Raw genomic sequence first — 16383 nt, forward strand, 5'->3', positions numbered from 1 at the left:
GTGTCCCCTATGGGTCAGTGGACCCAAGTGTGACCCGTCAGTGGCAGAGTCAGTGTGCCAGTTCAGTCCAGTTTTTGTTGAGGGAAGATGCCTCTCCGCCGACCTTGTGGTTCTAGATTTGACAGACTTTGACGTCATTCTAGGGATGGATTGGCTATCTACCCATGGTGCTACCTTGGACTGCAGAGACAAGGTAGTCAAGTTCAGAGATCAGAACGGGTCAGAGGTCGTCTTTAGAAGAGACAAGAGGGGTACACCTAGAGGTCTGATATCAGCTCTTCAGGCTAGTAGGTTGCCTAGGAAGAGATGTCAGGGGTACTTAGCTCATGTGAGAGAGCTAGACAGTCAGGTCAGGGAGCCAGCCTCGGTGCCAGTTGTCAGAGAGTTTCAGGATGTCTTTCCAGACGAGCTTCCAGGTTTACCACCTGCTAGGGAGATAGAGTTCGAGATAGAGTTGGTGCCTGGAACTAGACCGATCTCTATCCCTCCCTATAGGATGGCCTCAGCTGAGTTGAAGGAGTTGAAAGAGCAGTTGCAGGAGTTGGTAGAAAAGGGCTTCATCCGACAGAGTACCTCACCTTGGGGTGCTCCAGTCTTGTTTGTAAAGAAGAAGGATGGATCCCTCAGACTTTGTATCGACTACAGGCAGTTGAACAAAGTCACTACCAAGAATAGGTACCCTCTGCCAAGGATCGATGATCTATTCGACCAGCTAGCAGGAGCGGGTTGTTTCTCCAAAATAGATCTAAGATCGGGGTACCATCAACTAAGGATAAGGGATGAAGACGTGCCAAAGACAGCTTTCAGGACCAGATATGGGCATTTTGAGTTCCTTGTAATGCCGTTCGGGTTAACCAACGCCCCTGCAGCATTCATGGATCTCATGAACAGAGTGTTTAGCCAATACCTGGATCACTTTGTTATTGTCTTCATAGATGATATCTTAGTGTATTCTAGGAATGCAGAGGAGCATGCCCATCATCTGAGGTTGGTTATGCAGACCTTGAGGGAACATGGCTTGTATGCCAAGTTCTCTAAGTGTGAATTCTGGCTGAGGAGCATTTCATTCTTGGGGCATGTTGTGTCAGAAAATGGAATAGAGGTAGACCCCAAGAAGGTAGAAGCTGTGGCTAACTGGCCTAGACCCACTTCAGTGACAGAGATTAGAAGTTTCTTGGGTTTGGCAGGTTACTACAGGAGGTTCGTTCAGGACTTCTCAAAGATTGCAGCTCCTCTGACCATACTAACCAGGAAGAATCAGAAGTTTGTGTGGACTGACCAGTGCGAAGAGAGTTTTGAAGAGCTTAAGAAGGGGTTGACTTCAGCACCAGTGTTAGCTCTGCCATCCAATGATGAAGACTTTACAGTCTTTTGTGATGCGTCCCGTATGGGACTGGGTTGCGTACTAATGCAGAATGAGAGGGTGATTGCTTATGCTTCTAGGCAGCTGAAGAAGCATGAGTTGAATTACCCCACACATGACCTGGAGATGGCAGCAGTAATCTTTGCACTCAAGATGTGGAGGCACTACCTCTATGGGGTTAAATGTGAGATCTTCACGGATCACAAGAGCCTACAGTACATCTTGAGTCAAAGAGATTTGAACTTGAGACAGAGAAGATGGGTGGAGCTGCTGAGTGACTATGATTGCAAGATTCAGTACCATCCGGGTAAGGCGAACGTTGTGGCAGACGCCTTAAGCCGGAAATCACTCGGCAGTTTATCTCACATATCGGCGGAAAGGAGGCCAGTGGTGAAGGAGTTTTACAAGCTCGTTGAGGAAGGTCTTCAGTTGGAGTTGTCTGATACAGGTGCCTTGGTAGCCCAGATGAGAGTGGCACCCGTGTTTCTGGAGCAGGTGGCTCAGAAATAGCATGAGGACCCAGAGTTAGTGAAGATTGCCAGGACTGTTCAGTCAGGTAAGGATAGTGAGTTCAGATTCGATAGTAAAGGGATCTTCAACTATGGGAGCAGACTATGTGTACCAGATGACATAGGGCTAAAAGGAGACATTATGAGAGAGGATCATAATGCAAGATACAGCGTTCACCCCGAAACCACCAAGATGTATCAAGATCTGAAGAAGGTTTATTGGTGGCCAGCTATGAAGAAAGAAGTGGCACAGTTTGTGTCAGCCTGCGAAGTGTGTCAGAGGGTGAAGCTGGAACATCAGAAGCTGGCTGGAATGCTTAACCCGCTACCTATTCCAGAATGGAAATGGGAAAATATAGCTATGGACTTCGTAGTGGGGCTACCGGCGGCGTCCAACAGATTGGACTCCATATGGGTGATTGTGGACAGACTCACCAAATCTGCTCACTTCATCCCTGTCAGGAGTGGCTATTCTGTGGACAAGTTGGCGTAGGTGTATGTTAATAAGATCGTCAGGCTGTATGGGGTTCCTGTTTCGATAGTGTCAGATAGAGGGCCCCAGTTCACCTCCAGATTTTGGCGGAGTCTGCAGAATGCCATGGGTACCAAGTTGGATTTCAGTACTGCCTTCCACCCACAGACAGACGGACAGTCAGAGAGGACCATCCAGACCATAGAAGATATGCTAAGAATGTGTGTGCTGGACTTTGGCGGTTCTTGGAGGCAGCATCTACCTTTGGTGGAGTTTGCCTACAATAACAACCATCATGCTAGCATCGGGATGGCTCCATATGAAGCTTTATATGGAAGGAAGTGCAGATCACCTGTTTGCTGGGAAGAGGTTGGAGAAAAGGACTTGGCAGGGCCTGAGCTAGTAGAGATTACCAGCAGGGTAGTACCCATAATCAGAGAAAGGATCAAGACTGCTGCAAGTAGACAGAAGAGTTATGCAGACATCCGCAGAAGACAGGTAGAGTTTCAGGAGGGGGATCTGGTATTGCTCAAGGTGTCTCCAATGAAAGGAGTGGTTCGCTTTGGGAAGAAGGGTAAACTAGCCCCACGATACATCGGACCCTTTGAAGTCTTGCAGAAGATTGGGAATGTGTCGTACAAGCTGGATTTACCTGCTTCAATGGAAAGAATCCATCCTGTAATACCCGGCTAGACTCCGGTATCGGAATTCCTACCGTCCGGTGGAATCTCGGATGTCGGAAACCTCTAGAAGGGTAAAACCATGTTTTATAAAATGTTTTTAATGTATTTTATGTTTTTAAGCAAAAAGGAAATTGAGTTTTGAATGAAAAAGACCAAAGGAGGCTTTGCCAGGTTCGGCCGCCGAAAGTGAGGATCGGCCGCCGAACATGGTGGGATTTTGGGAGCGCTTTAGGCCTCCGAAAGCCTTGTTTGAAAGACTCAAGGTTCGGCCGCCGAACCTCATGTTCGGCCGCCGAACATGCATGAGATGTGGGGGCACGTTAGGCCGCTGAAAGGTGACAGAACCTGCCCTATAAGAGACCCCGTGACCGAAACAGGCGAGGTTTTCTCTCCCATTTCGGCCGACGGTAAGCTTTAGCCCTCCTATGGTCATTTTAAGTGTTTTCCCTCAAATCCTTTAGATCTTAACAAGTTACATCTTGTTTTTTTGAAGAGTTTCAAAGTTTAAGCAAGTTTTGGAGCTTTGAGGTTCAAGAACTCGAATCTCCCCATCTTCGAGCTAGGATCGTTTCTCTCTCGATCTTCAAGAGGTAAGAGCCGATCTCTAGTTCTATATGTGTTTTAAGTAAGTTTTATGCAAGTTTTTGGGGTAGAAATGCATGAGTAGGCTTGATGGGTTTTTATGAAAAATCCATGGTTTTAATGTGTGTTTATGTGCAATGTGGCTTGCTTGTGTGTTGTAGTTGGGGTTTAAGCTTGTTGGAGACCCCTAGGAGCTTGTATGCTTGTTGTAGAATAGGTTTATGCATGTTTGATTGTGTTGGGGGTTGTTTTGGGCATGAAGAACCAAGTTTCTGCCCTTTGGCAGAAACCAGGTTCGGCAGCCGAAGGTACTTTCGGCCGCCGAACCAGCTTGGGAGGCAGCTTTAGGCTGCCGAAGCTTGCCCCCGAAAGTTTGAGTTTCGGCCCTGTCCGAGACTTTCGGCCGCCGAAGGTGCCGCCGAACATGCATGAGTTTCGTCTCTGTCTGGGAGTTTCGGCCGCCGAAGGTGCCGCCGAACCTGCCTGACTTTCGGCTCTGGAGGGACTTTCGGCCGCCGAAGGTGCCGCCGAAAGTGCCCTTCCCAGCCTTTTCTTGCATGTTTTCTAGGGATGTTTTGAGGTGTTTTTAGGAGGTTTTTGGGGGTATGTTTAGAGTTATGTTCTTGTTGTTTGGTGCCTCATTCGAGTCCACCTGTGTAGGTTCGGACCCGAGGACCCGAGACCCCCGGTTGTGAGATAGTCTTTCAGAGTCCGTCGTTAAAGCTTCGGTCACCAGGTGAGTGGGATCTTTCCCTAAGTTTTTAAGTAATGAATGAATCTGATAGCATACTCATGCATCATTAATGCCATGCGATGTTTCAGGATGTTTGCATTAGAAATTCACGAATATGTTGCATTGCATAATTTGATGTTGATGTGGATGGTTATTGGGTGATCCATAGTCCTCTAATGTTATGTTATGATGATATGTTATGGAAGACCAGTGAGGCCCATTCTACGCCCCTGGCATTATGTAAGAGAAAGACCAGCGAGGCCCATTCTACGCCCCTGACACTTTGGAATGTTATGTTATGTATGTTATGTAAGAGAAAGACCAGCGAGGCCCATTCTACGCCCCTGGCACTTGGAGATGTGAGGACTAATGGTGACAATACCATCCTTTATGTGATTAAATGTGATGTGTTGCATTTCACGAAAGCATGTAAAGTAAAAGTTATGTTATTTAATGTTATTAATAAAATGAATAATAATATACCTAAAAAGTGTGGAATTAAAGCAAACGTTAATAATAAAATGGAGAATAAAATACCTAAAAATGGAGGAATTAATATCATGTTTTTACTTTTTGCTCACTGGGCTTTTTAGCTCACCCCTCTCCCCTAACCCCAGTCTTGCAGGTACCGTGTAGATAGAGGAGTCAGAAGAGTAAGAGAAGTTTATGTAATAGCATAGCTGTGGACATGGTTATTTCATAATGTAAAAGTATGTTATGTAATGTAATGTAAGTTTTATAGTGTGCTTGACTAGAGTCTGTTGTAATCCCTTAAATACATGAGATAAATGTTTTATGATGTTTATGTAACCCAAGCCTGCTATATGTTATGTACCCCATTGGAGTAATTGTTGAGAACTCCACTGAGGGGTTTATGTTATGTTTATGCATGCTCAGGCTAGGCTGGGTAAAGAAATGTATGAATGAAAGAAAAGTTTAAATTTTTATGTATGTTTTGGTTCATGTATGGGATTGAACAGGTTCACAGGATGTATGTTTGGCTTGCTACGGGTTCCGGCGGCCTTAAGCCGACCTGGATTCTAGCGCCGGTAGCGGTCCAGTTTCCGGGTCGTTACACATCCGGTTTTCCATGTTTCAATGTTGAGGAAGTTTGTGTCAGATCCGAGCAAGGTTCTTAGTGAGCCTGATGTGGAGGTCCAAGAGGATCTCACCTATGTTGAACAGCCAGTACGGATCATTGACACCCAGATCAGAAAGCTAAGGAACAAGGAAATCCCGATGGTGAAAGTCCTGTGGAACCACCACAATTTGGAAGAATGCACTTGGGAGACACAGGAGTCTATGCTCTAGCAGTACCCTCATCTCTTTTAAGGTTAGATCTCTATGTGTTTATGTGCTATGTATGTATGTTATGTTTTATGCCATGCTATGTGTTAGTTGAGGAACATTCGGGGACGAATGTTCTTAAGGGGGGGAGAATGTAATACCCGGCTAGACTCCGGTATCGAAATTCCTACCGTCCGGTGGGATCTCGGATGTCGGAAGTCTCTAGTAGGGTAGAATCATGTTTTCATAAAATGTTGTCAGGTATTTCATGGTTTTAAGTAAAATGGAAATGAGTTTTTGCATAAAAACAACCTTGGAGGAAAACTCAGGTTCGGCCGCCGAACCTCAAGTTCGGCCGCCGAACATGCATGCCTTCGGGAGCGCTTTTAGGCCCCCGAAATCATAAGCGAGTGAAGTCCAGGTTCGGCCGCTGAACCTCAAGTTCGGCCGCCGAACATGGCATGCATGCGGAGGCACGTTCGGCCCCCGAACGTAGCCTGGCCAGCCACTATAAAAGGGTCCCTTAGCCGAAAATGGGCGAGCTTTTTCCCCATTTCCGGCCAAGGTGAGCTCTCCGCCATCCCTCACCGATCTTGAGTTCTTTCCTTCCAATCCTACTCGATTTTCATGAGTTTCTAATTTGTTTTGAAGATTTTCAAGCTTTGAGCAAAGTTTTGGAGCTTTGAAGTTCAAGGGAACTCAACCCCTCCCATCTCCGAGTTAGGTCGTCTCTCTCTCGATCTCCACGAGGTAAGAGCCGATCTTAAGCTCATTGCATGTTTTAAGCAAGTTTTAAGTGGATCTATGGGGTAGAATGCATGTTTAGCTCATGATTAGGTTTATGGGTTTTATATGTATTTATGAACAATGTGAGTTGCTTGTTGTGTTGTAGTTGGGGTTTTTGATGGTTTGATGCCCCTAGGAACTTGTATGCTTGTTTGTGTATGTTTGGGAATGTTGTAGAATAGGTTTATGCATGATTGGGTAGTTTTGGAGGCAAATGTGCATAGAAGAGCTGAGTTTCTGCCACTAAGGGAGAAACCAGGTTCGGCAGCCGAAGGAACTTTCGGCCGCCGAATATGCTTGTGGAGGCAGCCTTCGGCTGCCGAAGCTTGCCCCCGAAAGGAGACTTTCGTCTCTGTCTGGGAGTTTCGGCCGCCGAAAGTGCCGCCGAACATGCATGAGTTTCGCCTCTGTCTGGGAGTTTCGGCCACCGAAGGTGCCGCCGAACCTGCCTGACTTTCGGCTCTGGAGGGACTTTCGGCCGCCGAACCTGCCGCCGAAAGTGCCCTGTCCAGCCCTCTTTTGCATGTTTTTCTATGATTGTTTCATGATGTTTTAGGGGGTTTTTGGGGAGTAGTTTAGAGTCATGTTCATGTTTGTTTGGTCCCTCATTTGAGTCCACCTGTGTAGGTTCGGACCCGAGGAACCGAGGACCCCAGCAGTGAGTCAGCTGCTCCAGTGTCTGGTCAGAGCTACCTAGAGGTGAGTGGAATAACTCATTATGTTTTAAAGCAAATAATGGACTTTTTAGCATGTTTCACGCATCATGAATGCCATGAGATGTAATAGGTTGTTTGCATTAGAATTCACGAATATGTTGCATTGCATATTTTATTGTTGATTGATGTGGATGAACGTTGGATGATCCAAAGCCCTCGATCTATGATATGACGATGTGATACGTACAGTGCGGAATGTAAGACCAGTGGGACCCATTCTACGTTCGCTGGCACCATGTAAGGGAAAGACCAGGACCCATTCTACGTTCTGGCACAGTTGGACTATGTAGAGAGCTATTGGTGACAAGTTCATCCCTGATGTGATTAGCTGTGATGTGATGCATTCCATGATGCCATATGATTTAAATGTTTTTATTATTCTGCTCACTGGGCTCTAGTAGCTCACCCCTCTCCCAATTTCCCCAGGATTGCAGGTACAGGGTAGAGCAGGAGGTTTACAAGAGTAATGAAGTTTCGTGTTTGTAATAGATAGAATGTGGACATGATGATTTGTAAAATGATGTAAAGTTAGGAGTATTATGTGATGTAATGATATTGAGGATTAGAGGTTGTGCTTGACCTATGTGTAAGGTATCCCTTTTAATACATGATCTTAAATCTTTTTATGATATCTTTGTAGACCAACTCAACGTATAATGTATCGCCCATTGGGGCATTGATGAGATCCCACAGAGGGGTCATGATTATGATTATGTTTATGTACAGTGCATGCACAGGTTGAGTTTGGTGTATGAACGAAAGAAAAGTTTTAAATTTTTATGTATTTTCTTGATCATGTATGGGATTAAATAGGTTTTCAGGTTGCATGTTAGGCTTGCTACGGGTCCCGGCGGCCTTAAGCCGACCTGGATCCTAGCGCCGGTAGCGGTCCGATTTTCGGGTCGTTAAGTATAGTTGGGAGAAAAGTGCCATACTTGGCTCAATATGGTTATTCAAACAAACGAACTAGATGGTCACCATGATCCTCCAGCTATTGGGATCAGCTGGGCGACTGACAACATGTGGAATCGAAGGACTTCGGTAAAAAATGGGTCCATGGGGAACCGAAGACCCATCGTCAGCTACTCTTTGAAAACCATGATGGTATCCTCTGCAAGGATCTCGTCATCTGCGTGAGCGCTCATAGATGGAACGAAAACGTGAAAGATTTCTCGAGAGATGTGGTATTTTTTATGAACACGTTCTATGTCTTTCTCAGATAGTATGAAAGGGATGTCACTGATCAGGCTGCCTTCACTTTTATAGATAGCCCTCAGCAGAATGACGAGAGCCAGAGCATGAATGAGGCCATCAGATGAGGATCTTGAGTCAGAACTTCCACCAGAGGAAGAGTAAGGAGTGTTTCTATTCATTTCTATGAGAGAAAAATTGAAAAGGAGCTACCTGGAATAGGTGAATCTGTAAATAGAAAAGAGGAGTGGTCGAGTCTTTTCTAAAAGCACGAAAGGCAGGTCTAAACAAAAGTGATTTTCAGAGGAGAAGAAGAGTTTTTATACGATGGCTTCACCAATAAATTTTAAATGTGGAGGGCAATCATCGTTTATGAGTAGAAGCAGGCTTAGCGACACGAGCATGGAAGGCCAATCTGAGCAGGCCATGTGCCCCAGATCGTGAAGACAACTGTCACATTCGAATATGAAGAATCGAAGACCAGCGAAGAGACCTCTGATGTAACACAACAATCGCCCAAAGTAAGCCATGAAATGTCACCATAAGACAGGGCCACGTGGTAAGAGTCTGATAAGCAGATACTCGGTCCCACCCATAGAAAGGAAGACCTAGACACCGTGGCACCCGGTTCTTTATCAAGACTCATCCTTTTTTGAATAGATCGAGTTTTCATATAAAGCTACCGTTAGCAGGTACAATTCAGCAAATTCTCATTACACATATAATCACAGGATTCCCAATTAATTAGTTGGTAATCCCATTGAACTTTCAGGAGCTGCAATAATTAACTCCATCTTTTTACAGTATAAAAGTTAATGATCGCAGAGACTAAGATACACAATTTTTACACAATTACTCTTGAATTCTAAGCAATTATTTATATTTGTCATTTTATTCAGTTTACTCACTTGAACGTCGGAGTGACTGCTGTAGACACCGACCACCTCATATTCTCTTTCTTGCATATTACTAATCGCAGCACAATTTTGTTTCGATCATATTATTGATGTATAGTATATGTAAATTACTTAAATTCTTTTTTTCACTTTCACATGCAACTGAAAACTAATAATTCATTAACATGCAAGTAAATACGAAAAAAAAGAAAGCCCTCTCAATCAATAAATAAATCAAAGCTTATTGACACACTCGATAAGATAAACGAGAGATGAAATATGAGTGAAACTGAAAATAAGTTGCCCTGAATAGCAACGTAAATGACAATACCGTCTCTGCCATCAAGGATAACGCTGATAACAATTCTCTTAGCCTTCCAAGTTGGCTCGCCTTTGTTTGTCTCCACTCCAAACCAGCATCTCTTGTTGGCATCGGCGGATTCGCTCTAAAATGCAATTGCATCTCCCCCGAGCATGAAGGGAGGGAAAGAGAGGTGAAGGGCAAATAAATAAAAAGGATTTATGTCTATTTTATCATCTTTTATAAATTTAAGTATTTTAAATTATTTTTAATTGATAAAGTAAATATAATTTTTATGTTAATTAAATTAAAATTTTAAAAATTTTATATTACAAATTAAAGAATAACGCTGTTATAAAGCTGTAAATCCAAAGAGGATCAGTCAAATTTACCCTGTTATTAAATTACTTTGTTTAAACGAGGCTGTCTAAATTGCTCTATAACATTTTTTTATTAATCATGACAGATTTAAGTATCTTGTTAATACTTTGTATATATATTATTTTTCATTATTAATAAAAAATTATAATAAAAAAGTTTTAAATTTAAATTACAAAAATTAAAATATATTATTAAAATAAAAAAGTAAATTGCGTATTTTGGGTAGATATATAACTAAGTCATAATTTAAAAATTATATTTTCTCTCCAATTTCTTTTTTAAAAATTAATGATACTAATTAAATTTCAAAATTTTAAATAATAATAATAAAATTAAATTAAAAATTAAAATTCAGCTGTGTAAATTCCGATTTGAGCTTTACAAATTTCGATATATTTTAATGGTAAATATAATAATTAAATTATATTTTAATGGTACTATGCTCATGTTATGTTTGAATAGTTATATTTGAAATCGAAATTTAAATTTAGTTTAGCATAAATTTTTAATAATTTAAGAATTTAAGTTACACTACTGTACTTATTAAAAAATTTATATTCCTATCCAGCGATGTAAGCTTAGTTCCCCAGATGTGGATGAGACGCGACTGGAGAATACGAGACAGAGTAGAGCAGACATGAACACAGCAATAGCACATCCTGATTTCTTAAGCATTAATAGCTTCTGTTCTTCCATTTCCAATACCAAAACAAGTCCATTAAGCTTCATCTCCCATAAAACGTTATCCAAAACCCAAATTAGCCACTCTTTAAAATCACCACAATTTCGCTTGAACCATGTCTTCTCATCATTGGACAGTGCCCATTTCATCGTGGAGGATGATCTTCAAGCATTCTTGAACGTATGTTTATTCTCTCCAATGATTTTTATTAAATGGGTTTGGGTTTATTCTCCAATTGAGAGTTGGAATTTTACGCCTTTCAAGTGTTGGATTATTTACCCTTTCGATTTGAATTCATTCTTTTGACAGATTCTTCCATCTGATTTGCGTCACGTTCTTCTAAATGATCCCAAAAGATCTCAGCTCTTGGAGGTTAGTTTTCAAAAGTTCTGGTTATGAAGATATTTTTCAGAAAAAATAATATCAAATTGCATTTAACATATAGGAGATGGAATCAGCTTTTAATAGTTTCATAAGTTGCAGAGTTTATATAAAGGCTAAAGTTCTCGCCTTCTATGTTCTGTTATTGAAATCATCAATTGCTTTTGTTGATAATATCATTCTTTATTTACCAAAAAGAGAAGGTTTTCTTTTGAAGCTATATTGCCACTTGAGAAACTTGTTTATTTATTATTCTTTTGTTATTATTATTATTATTATTTTATTCTTATGGTAAATCAATCATTAGTCGTTTGCTCATACACTTGTGTATTGTGTAGGAGTCTTCAAACCATTAAGCTGATAAGTAAACTTTTATTCTGGTTGTTAACAAAGTTCTCATAAAGCACACCAGTATCTGAATTTGGAGTTTTCTGTTTTGAACTCATCTGAATTCTCTGGCTTGTATTCTGTCTTGTGGGTTTGCTGTTTTGAACTTGCCTTGCTTAGAATTATACTTGTGCATGGCTACATGAAGGTTATATTGGACTTGGGCCGCTTGCCAGAGGCACGTTATCTTGGTGAATTTGGTGGACAGTATTTAAGGAGCACTGAGGTAAATTGCATTCATAAAAATTTGTCCCCCCCCACAGCAACAAAAAAGAAAAGGAAAACCCTCTGTCTTTTCCCTTATCTTGTGCATAAGTGGAACATATCTTCTTTTCTTCTTGCTTACCAATTTTTGCGGTGTTAATTAGTTAGGTGTCAATGGAAGAATTAGAGTATGCACAAAATGCTATTGGAGAATTTGGAGATGATAATAGGGCTGGCATTGAGGGGACCTTGCACAGGATATCTGCAATTCGTAGTAGGAAGGGGGTGATAGTTGGTTTGACTTGCCGAGTTGGTAGGGCTGTTGGTGGTCATGTTGACATGGTTCATGATCTGCTTCATTATGGAAAGAGCATACTGTTTGTTGGAAGGTACTGTTGTTGAGGTATTGACTAGAATATTGCAGAAATGCTGCTTACTTGGTTATCAGGTCTCAGGTTTAAGGTGGAATAGTTTAATGACTGGATATCCAGCCAAAAGATAATTTGATCATGTTGAGTTTCTTTGCAATGAGGTTGACTAGTTTTCAATGATTTTATTTTCATTTGTATTTGCTATTATCCAAATCTCTCTTTTCCTTCCATGTTTTGTTTCAAACTTTCATTGCCTATTTCTGAAACACAATATGGGTAGTCTTCCTGTTATTGAAGACATTTTATCTTATGCAGAATCTTGAAAATGTACCTTAATGACATGTTGTATTTTGTTATCCTGTGACAAACTTCTGAAGGCCTGGGGTTGGCAAGACTACTGTCATGCGAGAGATTGCACGTGTTTTGTCTGATGAATTTGGCAAAAGAGTGGTGCGTTGAGTTTTATGCAACCATATAGCAAGCACATCTTTCAATCTGTATGTGTGTTGACTTTACTCTGACAAGTTTGTATTAATAATAACTGGAATAGGTGATTGTTGATACTAGCAATGAAATTGGAGGGGATGGGAATATTCCACATTCAGCAGTAGGAGCTGCAAGGAGAATGCAGGTTCCAGAACCACCTCTGCAGCACAAGGTCATGATTGAGGCAGTGGAAAATCACATGCCTGAAGTTATCATTGTTGATGAGATAGGCACAGAAGCTGAAGCTCTTGCTTGCCGCTCAATTGCTGAAAGAGGCATTATGCTTATTGGTACTGCTCATGGAGAGCGGCTTGAAAATATCATTAAGAATCCGACTCTTTGTAACCTGGTTTGCTCTGTTCCTTACATGCTAATGTTTCTTGAAACCCCTTGATGATGGATACCAAATATCATTTCTGTTAAAACATTAAGTGCCTGTTTAGCATTAAGGTTCGTAATTAGATTTGTTGAGAAAAGAAAAACAGTTTGAAAAAAGCTATTTTTTTACTTTAATGTTCTTATAACTTAAACATGTCAAATTTATCCTTGAAGGTCACTCTTTGCATTTTTGTGGATACTTAGTTTGATTAATTTTCTCCTGTTTGATGCTTGATTTAAAGAGGGTGACTTTGGTGTATAAAAATATTATACCATTCGTGACCTGGAGGTCATGGGTTAGAGCCATAGTAACAGCCTCTTTTGGTCTCTGCAAACAGGGATGAGGTTGCATACATGAACTCTCCACAAAGCCAAAAATTGTCGGACACTGCATCACCTTTTCTTTATTCTTGATTTGAATAGTCATTTGAAGATTTTACTTCCTGTTCTAGGAGATAATAAATGGGGGTAGTAATCCTTGTTAACACTGCTAGTTACTGTAGTAAGAGGTGTTATTTAGAATTCCTACATCAAAGTAATGCAGCAAAGAAGAAAAAAGGGATTTAGTTCTTCGTATTGGAGATTTTGGGCTTTATGATGTGTTGTTTGATTGGTCAAATATTGAAGTACGGCAGTTTCCAAGAGTGCACATTTTATTCGTTACAAATTAGTATTTCATGCTAAGTACAAGAAGTGAAGTTCCCTCTGAGTGATTTATTTTTATTCCTTATTAATATTTTCACTTTCTTGTTGCCTATTTTGTTTCTTTGTTGTGGTTGACTTCATTGACTTTGTGAGAATACATTATGCAGAAGGGACATCTTGTCCTCTTTTTCAAAATTTTTTTTTTCTTGTATTGAATTACGTGGCAAAGTGAATCGGTTTTTCATTGCCCCCTCTCTTGATATATTGTTTTTCTTAATATTAAAAGTGAATTCAAAGCAACATATTGTCATTTGTCTGATGACATAAAGCTTCATTATTTTTCTAAAAATTGCTAATGTGGAATTTGTATTTGATTTTCTAATCCCATTCTTCTGAAATGTCATTGTCTTCATTTTGGGATTTGGTATCCAAATATTCTTGTAAAAAATGAAGATAAATGGCAAAATAATCCCTGAGATTGTGTTTGGTCCTTTCTTGTTTCCAAAGTTAGATTGAATTCTACAAGAGCAAATGACCAACTAAATTACAAGGTTTTTTTTTTTTCAAGTGGGAAATGGAAGGCCATAAATAGACCAAACATTAAGGGTATTTTTTTTGTCTGCAAGCACTTTTCATTCTTTATGAAAAGCCATGGTTGATTTGACAAGACATTTTTTCTTACTTTTCATGTGTGCTACTGAATATTCTGAATCAAATTCACATGTACTGAATAGATGAGGTTTTGATATGTGATGAATAGAAGTGCAACTTCCATGCTAAAATGCTTGTTAAAGTTTCATAACTGTCAATTTTGTTGTTTCAGATTGGAGGAATAGAAACTGTTACCTTAGGAGATGAGGAAGCCCGAGCTAGGCGGAGTAAGAAAAGCATTCTTGAAAGAAAAGGTCCTCCAACATTTTGTTTCCTGATTGAGATGAGAGAGAGACATTATTGGGTTGCACATCGGGTACATCTTTCAATTTTCTTCTTTAAGTAGAAGTAAAAGACAAGATTTCTTAGTAATTTCATGTCTGCTTTCTTCTTATTTATTTGCCTTGCATCTTGCAGACAGAGAAGAGTGTAGACACGTTGCTCCGTGGAGAAAACCCATTAGTTGAGGTAATTCTTTTCTACAATATTCTTACAAGCTAATGGTGACAGGAAGAATTGTTCCGACTTCCAATTCTGTAAAAATGAAAAAAGTTTGTCTCGAAACAAGTTCAAAATGTTTGTAGAAATACATGCTAGTCAGATGGCATATGTCATTTATTTATTGCTCATGTTATATATTTAGGTTTCGCATGCATGATGGTTGTAAATTAGTTCACGCTGTAGCATGAAAGCGTCTAGATTTATGTATATATGTTGCATGTGTGTGCATCCACATGTGCAGCCATCTTTCAATACAGACATTTTTCTGATGGAATATGATTTTGTTGACGTGATCTGCTTCAGTGCTTCCAAATTTTTGGAAATAACATATATGATTTTGTGCTTAATCTTTTTATTCTTGTTCTTCATTATCGACTTAGTTTGCTTCGAAGCTACATAACCACTATCAAGAACTCAAACATTTTTGTGCTTGCAGGTGAGGAAAAGGGATAATCAGTTGAGGGTTGTAATAGAGAGATGGAAAACATATGATGGAAGTGGCATATAGCCCTTTCTTCTTCTTCTTCTTCTTCTTCTTCTTCTTTTTAGGCTTTCCATTTGCATGAAGCTGATGTTTTGCTCTTTCTCCTCACAATATTATTAGCACTTGCTATTGTAATGGGTTTTCATGTTTAACAGCTTACCATTTTGTATGATATAAATTCAGGAAGGTAGTGATTACATTCCCTCCCACAAGGCAAATGTGGGACTCGGGATCATTTTTATCACAGAAAGTAATTTATATATCAGAAAATATTTTTTAAGAAAATAATTGTTTGTTTGCAATGTTAAACGAGGTGGTAAATAAATTTTTACATAGAAAATACAGCGGCGTTAATGAGATTTTTAAAATTTAGAAAATGACTTTCCTTTTTAAAAGAAATAGCATTAACTAAAATTAAAAGAAATAGCATTACCTAAAATGGGGTTTTGTTTCTTTCTAGTAATACATCCGTTGAATGCTAGATCTTGCCTATATAATAGTTAGTTTTTAGTGGCTTAGTCTTGGGTATCCTAAGCATAAGGTGATGCTGAGCAAGATTGAAGAAATTGAATTAACTAGAAGAGAATAGACTTAGCACAGTATCATAAGACATCTAGATAATTTTTTTTCTTTTCAATTGTTAGCATTCTCTCTACTAGTCTTTATTTATTTTTTTTTTAAAAAAAGAAAAAGAAAAAAAAATCATTTTATATTTAAAAAAATAAAATGGCTACTTCTGCTCTTGTGTGATGGTGGTGAATTGTTTTGTCGAGAGTTGAGATGCTGTTAATTCTGAACCTTTACATAGATGGGAGATTGGTGAGAAAAATGCATTGTAATCCAAAGAAATACATAGGCAGAAGAGAATGCAAAATGAATATATTACTTGTTTTCAATAATAAAGGAAACTTCACAAGTGATGAGTTTCTATTGTTACTTATGTTGCTTAGACAAAAATAATTTTGGCTCTCTAAGTGCTTATGATCCTGTGAAAAAAAAAAATGTTGAGATGGTTAATGCTGTGTTTATAACTATTTTTAACACTCAAGTCAGAATATTATAAATATGGGCAACTAATTAATGTAGAGTATATTTAGAATTGTGTACCTTGATGTATTTTTATCGCTTTTATACTAGTTAGTTATTTATTTATTTTTCTTGAAATGAAGAGTTATCAACTAATGAGTAATGGATCCCGTGTTTAAAAGAATTTTATAAATCATGCAGTGGCAGCTACTAATGTTAAAGTGATAATGATTAGACTCGCCTAAGGATGGTGTAATACCCCTTATCCTATAAAGGTGTAGACAAAA

The 16383-nt window shown here is 39.6% G+C and overlaps 1 protein-coding gene across 2 annotated transcripts; it reads left to right on the forward strand.

The window, feature by feature from the left end:
• Positions 1-10451: 10451 nt before the first annotated feature.
• Positions 10452-15355, forward strand: LOC110600916 (uncharacterized protein ycf45). Of its 2 annotated transcripts, none has more exons than XM_021737841.2 (9): positions 10452-10762; positions 10892-10954; positions 11499-11576; positions 11723-11943; positions 12303-12375; positions 12476-12760; positions 14258-14401; positions 14503-14553; positions 15023-15355. In XM_021737841.2, the coding sequence occupies exons 1-9, from the start codon at positions 10538-10540 to the stop codon at positions 15092-15094; spliced, it is 1212 nt and encodes a 403-aa protein (XP_021593533.1). In that variant the 5' UTR covers positions 10452-10537; the 3' UTR covers positions 15095-15355. The 2 variants fall into 2 exon arrangements, with proteins under 2 accessions (XP_021593533.1, XP_021593534.1); XM_021737842.2 differs by having other exon boundaries at positions 10620-10762; positions 11471-11576.
• The last annotated feature ends 1028 nt before the right edge of the window (positions 15356-16383 follow it).

Source organism: Manihot esculenta, chromosome 15, assembly GCF_001659605.2.
Source record: "Manihot esculenta cultivar AM560-2 chromosome 15, M.esculenta_v8, whole genome shotgun sequence".
Lineage (NCBI taxonomy): Eukaryota > Viridiplantae > Streptophyta > Magnoliopsida > Malpighiales > Euphorbiaceae > Manihot > Manihot esculenta.